Source organism: Kryptolebias marmoratus, linkage group LG17 (genome assembly GCF_001649575.2).
Source record: "Kryptolebias marmoratus isolate JLee-2015 linkage group LG17, ASM164957v2, whole genome shotgun sequence".
NCBI lineage: Eukaryota > Metazoa > Chordata > Actinopteri > Cyprinodontiformes > Rivulidae > Kryptolebias > Kryptolebias marmoratus.
Genome location: NC_051446.1, coordinates 27,325,376 through 27,336,659, shown reverse-complemented (window position 1 = coordinate 27,336,659; position 11,284 = coordinate 27,325,376). Strand labels below are relative to the sequence as shown.

General features: G+C 44.4%; 1 protein-coding gene and 1 long non-coding RNA gene across 3 annotated transcripts; one reads left to right on the top strand and one right to left on the bottom strand.

Annotated features, from left to right (window-relative positions):
- Positions 1 to 208: 208 nt before the first annotated feature.
- LOC108229250 (cGMP-dependent protein kinase 1) lies at positions 209 to 11,172 on the bottom strand. 2 transcript variants are annotated; one of them, XM_037980770.1, is made up of 14 exons: positions 11,100 to 11,172; positions 10,943 to 11,020; positions 10,765 to 10,859; positions 10,445 to 10,510; positions 9,720 to 9,794; positions 7,456 to 7,552; positions 5,508 to 5,647; positions 4,715 to 4,804; positions 3,865 to 4,006; positions 3,606 to 3,769; positions 3,404 to 3,526; positions 3,258 to 3,320; positions 3,119 to 3,185; positions 209 to 2,973 (listed from the first exon to the last, which is right to left on the bottom strand). In XM_037980770.1, exons 1-14 carry the CDS (start codon positions 11,106 to 11,108, stop codon positions 2,875 to 2,877), a joined length of 1,308 nt encoding a protein of 435 aa, XP_037836698.1. In that variant the 5' UTR covers positions 11,109 to 11,172; the 3' UTR covers positions 209 to 2,874. The 2 variants fall into 2 exon arrangements, with proteins under 2 accessions (XP_037836698.1, XP_017260404.1); XM_017404915.3 differs by lacking the exons at positions 9,720 to 9,794; positions 10,445 to 10,510; positions 10,765 to 10,859; positions 10,943 to 11,020; positions 11,100 to 11,172 and adding an exon at positions 7,643 to 7,826 and having other exon boundaries at positions 224 to 2,973.
- On the top strand, positions 6,770 to 10,845 carry LOC119617866. Its single transcript, XR_005234302.1, has 4 exons — positions 6,770 to 6,856; positions 6,966 to 9,283; positions 10,435 to 10,619; positions 10,721 to 10,845. It is a non-coding gene; the product is annotated as an uncharacterized LOC119617866 (long non-coding RNA).
- Positions 11,173 to 11,284: the final 112 nt, after the last annotated feature.

The window sequence follows — 11,284 nt, the reverse complement described above, 5'->3', positions numbered from 1 at the left end:
GAGGTCTGAGATAGACCAGGACTGAGACAGACCAGGACTGTGGTCTGAGACAGACCAGGTCTTTAGGCTTTCAGCACCGGTTTGCAGAAAGTCGTTAAAGTCGAGTGTTTTTACGTTAACATGAAGATGAAATGATTTTATCAAAAATAAACTTTATTTCATTTTCCTGTGGAACTTGGAACAATAAAGACAAGAACCATTTAAATTCTGACCTCAGACATAATAAACAGAAAAAACATTGTTTATTTGAAAGCTTTTATTCTCCTAACGTCCTCCTGCTTTGGTGACACTATTTAAAGTTTGAACAGTCGGATCCAAAAAGTTCTTCATCCAGTTACCATGGCAACAACACCCACCAGCATCATTAAAACAAACAGAAACATATTCCAGAATATACAGATAAATCCTCTTACAAACTTTTTACCTTCTGGTAAAAAGAAAAATCCCATCCTGCTGCTTTCCTCTGACTCCAGTTTTTATGCTAAGCTAGGCTAACTGCTTAGCTCTGCCCAGTTTGCAGACATCAGACTCCACTCTGCCCCCTGGTGGTGAAGAGGAGCACTGTAACCACAGCTGTCACAGAAATGTCACTCCACGAATCATTTTACAGAAATATCAGAAAAATCAAACGGCTCATACAGAACAGTTTTTAACCACAAAAAAGAGAATAAGTCAGAGATTCTAAAAAACGCTGAGTCACTTTTCAACCCGAGCAAGTAAAGGAGGAAACTACACGTCTGTTCGCATGCAAAACACGTCTTTGTTTGACTGTCACATGGCTTCTAATGTTAACCCCACAATCATCAACCTGCAGCAAAAATCAAGTGGAAGTCCAGAGAGACGTCTGCAGCGCCATCTACTGGCTCGAAGTTCAAATTGCAGTTTTGAATCTATATTTTATTTTTAAAATTTATTTACCTTTATTTAACCATGCAAGTCCCATTGAGATCTCAGGTCTCATTGTGCAGGCAGCCTAACACGCTAACATCTCGTCAGTGAAGCTGCAGGATATTTATCAGTTTCTAATGAGCTGTGTGACCACCAGAACCACCAGAGACCAGAACCACCAGAGACCAGAACCACCAGAGATCTCAACTATGACTATGTTTCTGGAAGTTCAGTGAGTGAAGGCATCATGGTGGCTTTGAGTTGGTCTGTTAGGAAGTTAAACCTGGTCGGGGGGGAGGGGGGTCAGTAAAGCCTGTTAGAACCTCCACATCCACCAACCAGGCCACAGATAATCCTCTGACGGATCAGAACCATCAAGCCTAGACGTTTCACTGGTTGTAGGAAGCAGAACCAAGATGTCTGCAGTCCCAGAACCAGAATCTGTCTGGTCTCATCGGTCCTGCTCCAGGTTCAATGCTGAGTTTTAGTCGATGGGTGATGTTTCTGTCTTCAGTCGTGTTTTAATGAAGAGCATAAAGTTTTCTGAAGAACAGAGTCAGGTTTCACGACCCAGAGACCCCAGAGTCTTAACGTTCTGGATTGTGCTGGACTTCGGCATTCTGATAGTTCAGGGTTCCTCTCGGAACTTTGTGACGTCTGATCCTTCAGCAGGTTTTTGTGTAAATTCTGACTGTTGAAACGTAACAAGGAACAGGAAGTCCCAAACACTGACAGGAAGTCCTGAAGTCCGACAGGAAGTCCTGAAGTCCGACAGGAAGTCCTGAAGTCTGACAGGAAGTCCTGAAGTCTGACAGGCAATCCTGAAGTCTGAGCCAATCAATGAAAACAGTGAAATGCGATGCCAAGGAAGCAGCAGAGGAAGCAGGAAGCAGGAGAGGAAGCAGGAAGCAGCAGAGGAAGCAGGAAGCAGCAGAGGAAGCAGGAAGCAGCAGAGGAAGCAGGAAGCAGGAAGCAGCAGAGGAAGCAGGAAACAGGAAGCAGTAGAGGAAGCAGGAAGCTGTGAAAGATTGAAACTTCTGTTGATCGTCTGATTTGTTTTCAGACTTCAGATTCCAACGAACTGTTTCCAGATTTTTATTTTTCTCTGACACAAATATAACTTTGGTGGAACTTTTCTGATTACGGTTTTATTCTCAAAAAATGTCACATTTAACAATTTATTCTTCAATTTTAATGGTTTTATTAACTTAAAGGTCAGAAATATTTATCTGTATAAAACTTGTTAAATATGTAAATTAACATGTAAGAAATAAAACTAAGATTGAGTTTTAAATCTCTAAAAAGTGTTTTAAATGTGAAATTAAAAGTTACTCTATTATTGGGGTTTACTCTTTATTTAATTAAAAACCTTTTTTCTTGTTTTAGTTTCTGCCTGGAATAAAGAACCTGTTTCTGGGATGAAGGTTTCTGAAGAAGTTTGAAAAAAAAAGAAAAGTTCTTCAGATGATAAAAAGCTTTTACAGATTTTTTCTCCACGTTCCTTTCAGGGTTTTTTCGTCACTTCTCGGTGGAAGCAGTGATTTCATTTCTTCTTTAAGGTGGAAGAAGCCCAGAAGACAAACATCAGGAACTAAACGAGTTTCAGTCCAGTCTTGTCAGAACTGATGAGCAGCTCTGATCGGTTCTGGTCCTGCAGGAAGATCCGGGACATAAAGTTCTGCAGCAATAACCCGGGCACAGAGAAGAACCTCAGAGGTCCACCTGCTGATGGAAGAACTTCCAAAATGTTCTTCTGGAGACAAACGAGGCATACCAAAGAGAAATCTTTTCTGTCGGTTCCAACAGCTTTCCAACAACTTCCAAAGAACCAGCAGATCCGATGATGTCAGAGGCTTAACGTTCAGCACCAGAACCGAGCCTGAAGCTGTGGACTGATCAGAACCTTCATGCAGGAAGTAACTGGATCAAACTGTTTTACTGACTGCTTCACCTGGTCCACATCACGTCTCAGAGTCCGGGCCGGGTTTAAAAGTCGTAGTCCCATCCAGAGTTATCGTCAGGTGGCGGCTCGTCCGTGTCCTCAGGAAAACTGTCAAAGTTCCTCGTGTCGATCGGAGACGAGACCTGGACACCAAAAATGAAGATCAGATTTAACCACTGAGGTCAGAAAGTTCTTTATTTAATGAAAGGTTCTGATCCAAACTGGTTTACAATCATCTTATCGTTCAGCTGATCGGTCATCAAACAGGTGACCTTCCTGTTTCCCTACCTCAGGTGTGATGGGCGGAGTCAGAGTACCTTTCCTCAGGCCGTCCCAGTTAAAACCTTCAAACCACCTGAAGACAGAAACATTAATAAACTGCACTCGTAATGTGGACATGGACGTGGACATGTCTCGGCTCACTCACTTGTGCTTCTGGATGTCCTTCACGCCGTTCTTCAGGTTTCCAAGTCTCTCTGAGGGACTGTCTCTGTGGACACAAACAAACCCGGTGAAACACTGGACCTGGAGCTGACGGCAGAGGGTTCTGCTCTGGGGAACAGCGCCCCCTACCTGCAGAGCTTCTTGATGAGGTTGGCAGCGTTTTTGGTGATCTTCTTGGGGAATTCGATCATGTCGATGCCTCTCAGGATGACGTTGTAGGTTTTCATCGGGTCTGGACCTGAGAACGGAGGACTGTGGACACAAACAGAGACTGTAGGACTCTGAACACAACCCTTAGGACTGATCTGGACTCAGGTGTTCCGGTCTTCACCTGCCGGTCAGCAGCTCGTACATCAGGATTCCCAGGGACCAGTAGTCTGCTGAGACATCGTGACCTTTGTTGAGGATGATCTCCGGAGCGACGTACTCCGGCGTTCCACAGAACGTCCATGTTTTTTTACAGATGCCGATCTTCTTTGCGAAACCAAAGTCCACCTGGAAAAGAGAGTCAGGCCGACTTTCCAAACTCAGCAGCTTTCCAGTCTTTTCATGAGGAACTTCAGGAAACGACGAGCTCATAACAGACGTACCAGCTTGGCATATCCTCGGCTGTCCAGAATGAGGTTCTCCGGTTTCAGGTCTCGGTAAATGATGCCCTTGGCGTGCAGGTAGGAGAACGCTTCGACCACGCAGCTGGTGTAGAACCTGGTGGTTGAATCGTCAAAAGAACCTCTGCAACCAACAGAACCAAAGATAATCAGAGGAGGTTCTGCTCGTTCAGGAGTTTAAACTTTGAGCTTTTATTCACACTTTTCCTTCAGATCAAGAAAACATTTGTCGTCTTGTTTACAGAACAATAAAAGACACAAATTATTTAATCCAAACAGTTTTTAATACAAAAATCAAAAGTTATGGTAATTATTATATTAATAAAGAATGAAAAAAAATAAAGGAAGACATCTTTAAATAACTTCTATAAACTATAAATGTTAAAAATGACTATAAATAAAAACATTTGAAATATTTTTGAACTGTTTTTCTTTCTAAAATTGTTTAGACAAAAATCAACCTCTGAGGTCAAATACACTTTTATAAAAACAACTAACAAGAAGTTTGAATAAATAAAAAGAAACAGAAGAACAAATTATAGCTAATGAAAAAAATCTTCTAATTATTTAACACAGATATTAACTTGTTCTTTGCTAAGGTGTAAATATTTCCTTCATCAAGCCAGTAACAATTACCTTTAAGTAAAAATACTTCTTAAAAATACTAATTTGTTTACAAAATCCATGAGAAAAGAAAAACTTCACATTTTAGCAGTTTAATCACGTCCCAGGGGTTTTCCAGTTGTCTGTAAGTGTTCATACATGTATCAGAACCAGAACCGGTTCAGCTGGAATCTGTTTGGATCAATATTCATACAGGTGAGCAGCTTACCTGTCCCTCAGGATGGTCCACAGCTCTCCGCCCAGACACGCCTCCATCAGCATGTACAGATATTTACTGTCTTTAAAGGTCCGGTACAACCTGAACACCAGCAACAACGAGTCAGTAACGAGTCAACCAGCAACAACAAGTCAACCAGCAACAACAAGTCAACCAGCAACAAGTCAAACAGCAACAAGGTCCACTCTGCAGCTTCCAGCTCAAACATTCAAATAACTTAAAGCTCCAGACAAACACAACATGTGATTTAATTTTTTTTATTTGGAAAACAGGATGCAGTGCAGGCCCCTGCTGGTCTAAACCTCACTGGATGCAGTGCTGCCTTCATGCTTGTCTAAACATCACTGGATGCAGTGCTGGCCCCTGCTGGTCTAAACCTCAGTGGATGCAGTGCTGGCCCCTGCTGGTCTAAACATCACTGGATGCAGTGCTGCCTCCATGTTGGTGTAAACCTCACTGGATGCAGTGCTGCCTTCATGCTTGTCTAAACCTCACTGGATGCAGTGCTGCCTCCATGTTGGTGTAAACCTCACTGGATGCAGTGCTGCCTCCATGTTGGTGTAAGCCTCACTGGATGCAGTGCTGTCTTCATGCTTTGCTAAGCCTCACTGGATGCAGTGCTGCCTTCATGCTTGTCTAAGCCTCACTGGATGCAGTGCTGCCTTCATGCTTGTCTAAGCCTCACTGGATGCAGTGCTGGCCCCTGCTGGTGTAAACCTCACTGGATGCAGTGCTGCCCCCTGCTGGTCTAAATGAGTTCCAATGTAAAACACAACCTACTGACCTGACGACGAAGTCCGAGTGAGCCTCGGTCATGATGTGCTTCTCAGAGCGAATGTGCTCCTGTTGTCTCGTGTCCACGATGTGTCGCTTCTTTAAGATCTTCATGGCAAAGGTCTTGGCCTCCTCGCTCTTCAGCTGCACCTGAAAGAAGACCACCAGTTGGATGTTGATCTGGTGCCTCAGCTGGACTCATGTTGGTGTTAAAAGTCACCGAGGAAACACTGAAGGCCTGAGTGTGAAGACTTCTGTTTCTGCTTGGAAATCAAAGAACTGAACTCCAACATTGATTTTTGTGCAGAAGCTGCATCAAACCAACAATATTCAAAATGTTCTCATTTGTTTTACTTTCATCCTGTTGTATTACTATTTATGTTGCCATGGCAACACAAGGATGCTTCTCAAAAATGCTTGCCTGTTCAGATACAGACGTTCTGGTAGTACTGTGTGGGTTCCACAGTGTGTTCCACAGTGAGGCAGCAGAACAGGAGCTGCAGCTGGTTCTTCATTACTACAGTCAGGGTGTAAACAGCTCCGTGTCGTTCAAAGATCATGATCATGACACAATCCTCTATTTGTAGAAATCCTGTTATCTGAGCTCTGACAGAACCCCCCCTCCCCCCTCCAGGACAGATGGAAAAGTACCAGCAGACTGATGAAGATTTAGGTGAAGACAAAATGCTCTAAACATCTGGGGTTGAGGGCCATTTTGGAAATGTTCTTCTTTATCTGAGAGTCAGATGTTCTGATTGACTGGGAGAAAAAGTCTTCTTTCATTTCAAACCAAAACTGATGATCTGATCACAAAAAGAGTCAACAAGTCCAACAGATCAGGGGTCCAGAACCATTTTGGTCCATACTGAACTTCCATTTGCTGTTTTTGTGTTAAGTTTAGTGTAAACAGCTGGAGAATTTCAGCTAACACCTGATTTAGGAGAGAATTTACTGCAGATCAGTGAAGGAAACATGTTGGACCAAAAACCCAAAGTGAGTCAAATTTCCAGAGTTTTGATGATGATCCACATCATTAAAAGTTCACAGAGGATTCGGTGCGAGCTGTCACATGATGGAAACTCTGAGTGAGTCATCGGCACTCTGTTCAGGTCAGACAGGCATTCTGGAGGTCAGAGGTCAGCTCTTTCCACAGATCAGAGTTACTCTCTGACTGAACATCTAAAAATACCTCCCCAGGACTGCCGGGAGACCCTGAGCGGGGACTACCTTCCTGCTTTTGGACAAATCCTCCACAGGGCTTCCCTTTAACCGACAGTTACCTCAAGCCCCGCCTCCTGCGGCAGAGAAACCCGATTCCTGGATCTGCACTGCGCCACCAACATCATCCCTCCATCTCAGGTCCAGTCCTGGTCTTCAGGGGCCACTTTCCTCCTCCAACACCTGATTTAACATCTTCAGCATGTCCTTAAGTTCTGCACAAGCCTGTTAATGACCCGTTTATTTACAGACAGGTGTGTTGAAGCTGAGGAATATCTAAAACATGCAGGACAGAAGCCCTCAGGAGCCGGACTGGACAGGCCCATGTTTCATCGAACCATCTGAATGAAGCTCAGCACCAAAGGGCAGAAAGGAAGTTTTAATCTGAGAAACTTGTTAAGTCTAAGAGAAACTCATTTAAGATCTAAACTTATAAACACAAAAACCTTTTAAATCACCTGAACAGGTTTTAAATGATACTTCTGATGTCTCCAGCTTTAAAGATGTGCTCAGACTTTGCAAATCTTTGATTTGTTGCTCGAAATATGATTTTTTTTCTGATTCTGGAAGTTTTTCTTGGATCTGAAACTACTTTGACATGTGTCTGAAACAGCTCTAAATTGTTCTGAAACAGGTCTGAAAATGGCCTGAAACTGGTTTGAAACTGATTAAAAACTGGTCTGAAACTGTTGTGACTCACTGATCCCGGTTAACTGATAATCTGAGGGATCCGATCGTACCAGCTCGACGCGTCCGAAGCCTCCGACTCCCAGCGTGTCGATGATGTTGAAGTCAGTCAGCTTCAGATTGGAGAAGAAGGCGTTCTCTGCCTCATATCTGGAAACAAAAGGGGAACCATGTTAGGAACATCTCTGGAAACTTTAGGAGCATTTAGATAGAAAATCAGCTAAAATCCTGCAGTCACACCTGCAGCATTTAACCACATGGAAGAACGGGAACTTCTTGGAGGTCTGGATGGAGAAGGAGGTGATGGGGAAGGAGTGAGAGGAAGAATGGAGGCTGGTGAGGCGTTCTCTCTGCCGCCTCACTGGAACGGGGAACAACTCTCTCATCTTCACACTTTATTTATTCAGATGGATCAGAAAAAGGCTGAATCTGCCGTTAATCAACTTTAACAGCAGAAAAATGCAACACCTCCAGGAATGTACCGATTTCTGGTCGGACAGAGAAACTGGGATCCTGCAGTTTGCTGTTCTGCCAAGAAAAACGTTCAGGCAAGCTGTTTAATATAAAAAATCTGGAACGTTTCGAAAAATCAAACCACAAACTCTTCTTTGATCCTCATGAGAACGTTCGGCAAAGAGTCTGCAGGAGAGTCGTCTCAAAGGAGGAGCTCCACGTCCAGTTTACATGACGGGGGTAGGACCGAGGGCAGCAGTGGACCCACAGAGTTCTGGTGTGGAGGTACCGGTGGTTCTGTGAGGTTTCCAGATCCTCCAGATGTTTGTGCATTAAGCTAACAGGTAGGTCTGGTCCTGAAGTGAACAGAACGCTGTCAGAATCCAGGACAGTATCACCGCGATGGAAGTCAACTTTCTGTTCTTCTGTAAACTCAAAGGAAACTCGGCTGTAACTCTGAGTCCAACTGAGGGAACCCTCCAAGAGGGTCGTCCTTTCTGCCAAAACAAGCCTCCAGTCTGCAGTGGTCGAGTCCTGCCGGGTCTAACAGCACCTGAGAGGACGACCCGAGTGGTTGGACCCTGCTGCTGCTGCTGGGGCTATTTTAGGAGGTGGAAACATTGCTCAGAGGTTCTCCCACTAAAGGAAGCTCGGTAATTAAAGAGGCTGGCTGTCAGTCAGGAGGCTGCAGGACAAACTGTCCCAACCTGAAGGCTCAGCTCCTTCAGTACCTGTCCAGCAGCTGATGGTTTCTTTCTGCCTTCAGAGGGAATTTCAAGGTCTGATATGTCTGCATCCAACACAGATATCCTCCCCCTGACAGGACTGAAGGCTGATAATCCTCTGAACTACAACTGAAGCAAGAACAACTAGCCAACAGCTGTGGTCGAACGTTCCAACAGCCCAGAATAACCCACTGAGACCTGAAAGACAACTGAAAGCAATGTTCCCTCTGCTGAACGTGAAGGTCATCATTGAGAGTTAACAGTTAATGACCTTCATGTTCCGCTGAACGTGAAGGTCATCATCGAGAGTTAACAGTTAATGACCTTCACGTTCCGCTGAACATGAAGGTCATCATCGAGAGTTAACTGTTAATGACCTTCATGTTCTGCTGAATGTGAAGGTCATTAACAATAAGCTGCTCTTGGTTGTGTTTGTTCTTACTGAGATAAAATAAGGTATAGAAAGAATTTGTTGAAGTTTATGAGAAGCAGGATTAAAATCAGATCCGCCAAATTTCTGCTGGGGTTTGTGGGAACAGACTACTTCCTGGAAGCTGTGGAGCTCTTCAGTTTCAGGATGAGCCAACATGTAAACAATCTAAAATTAGTTTGTGTCAGTGAGAAAAGGAGGACACGATGGGACAAGGTGACTGCCTGAAAGTACGATCAGGAAGTTTTCAACAGCTTTTTAAACGTTTTTATGGTGAGATTTTATTTCCATTTATAAATAATACAAAGTTACTGATTAAAAAGTGTTAAAAATAAAGCTGCTTCATAAAATTTAGGTTCTTTGATGACAAAAACTGAGCTGTTTTCTGTTTACTGTTACCGTAGCAACAGACATGACTGACAGCACACCTGCTGTGTGTGTGTGTGTGTGAGACAGGGCTCAGGGTGTCACATGACCAGCGGTGTGTGTTCTACATGTTAACTCATATCAAACAAATGAATTAATTGAGAATAAATCGCTGATCAGACTCTTCCTGATACCGAATCTGTCGTTTCATGAGTTCATCATGAGCAGCTGGTTCTGTTCCAGCTTTTAGACACCAACACAGCAGAGTTCCTCTGTGGTTCTTTCATTCAGCAGCAGAAAAACAACAGATGGTTCTGAGTAGTTTTCAGAAGTTTTCACCTACTTGGCTTTAGCTTCAGCGTCCTCGTAGACTTTATTAGAAACATTGTCCAGTCCACCAATCAGGTGCTTGAATGAGCTGAGGACAGAAAGACAAGAGACGTCCAATTTAGACTCATTTTCATCCAAAGTGTCCTCAAACTGAGGGACATCATGAGCTTCAGTTAGGAACTGTGGTTCAAAGGACAGAGTCCCCATAGACCCGGTCCTGAGGTCCAGAGTCAGACCTGAACCAGAACCCGTAGGGACCTGGTCCTGGTTCAGGCAGCTCAGTGGATAGTAAAGGGACTTGGGTCAGATGGCCTGTATGTTTTGGACCATCACTGGGAGTACTGGGAGCTGAGACAGGTCCAGTTAGGAACCTGTCAGAACCCAGAGAACAGTCGGTCCGTATCAATGATTATTACTAATTAGTTTGAAGTTTAAATAAATAATATAAACCTTATTTGGATCAACAATCAGCTTCATTCTTTGTGTTTTTGGTGTCACAGCTATCTTTGTGTCTCCTGGTCCTTTCGGACTCCAGTGGTACCAGCAGGTCCGTTCAGGTTTTTTGTGTTGGACTCCAGAACAGTGTTTGTGTAGTTTGTCCTGACTGCCAGCAGAGGGCAGCATCATTGTTAAATAAACCTGCAGCAGCTTTCCTCTCAGAAGATCAGATGTTCTGATCACAGGTCCAGGTTCTACCTGCTGACCCGTTGCTTGGTTCTGGTCCACAGGACGACTTACTCTCTGTCGATGACGAGGCAGGTGACGGTGTCGACAGCGACGACATTGGCTGTTCTCACATCCTCCCTGAGAAAAAACAGCAGAAGCAGGAATGAACCAAATGGAGCAGAATCGTAGTTTTTATCTGAAAACATCTGGACTCTGCAGGTCCTCCCAGAGACGGGAACGCTCTCAGGTGAGCTGTCTGTCACACCTGCTGACATCACTTCCTGTCAGACTCACTGCAGTCTGAAGGTCTGAAGCCTCTGACCTCTGACCTCTGCACTGTGGAAACAGGTGTCAGGATGGGGTCAAAGGTCATGCAGGTCACATGATCTTACCCCTGCAGCGCTCGCTCTCCAAACCAGTCCCCTCTGCCGAGCTCCCGCAGGTGGACCATCTCCTGATTGGCCGAATCTCCCTGGGTGACGTTCACCTGAAGGGGGGCGGGGTTCACAGGATGAGTCAGCTGAGCAGAAATGATGAGGTCATCAGTGAGGAAGAGGAGGGTGGACAGACCTTGCCCTTGCTGATGATGAAGAAGGTGTCTCCTCTGGCTCCCTGCCGGATAATGTGCTCTCCGTCGTCGTAGTGAGTCTGAACACAGAGCACAGCCTCTGATTGGTCCGTGCACTGATTGGACAGGTGAGGATGAAGGTGATGATGAAGGACTCACCTCCTCCATGACGTCTGCCAGTTTACTGATAGTCTCCTCCTGGAGATCCTGGAAGGTCGGAACGCTGAGAGGAACAGAACAAAGAATCAAATCTCCTCTGAGTTTTTATTATAAACGTTAAACATTTTTTTTCCTGTTTGAGTTTTTATTATAAACGTTAAACATTTTATTTCCTGTTTGAGTTT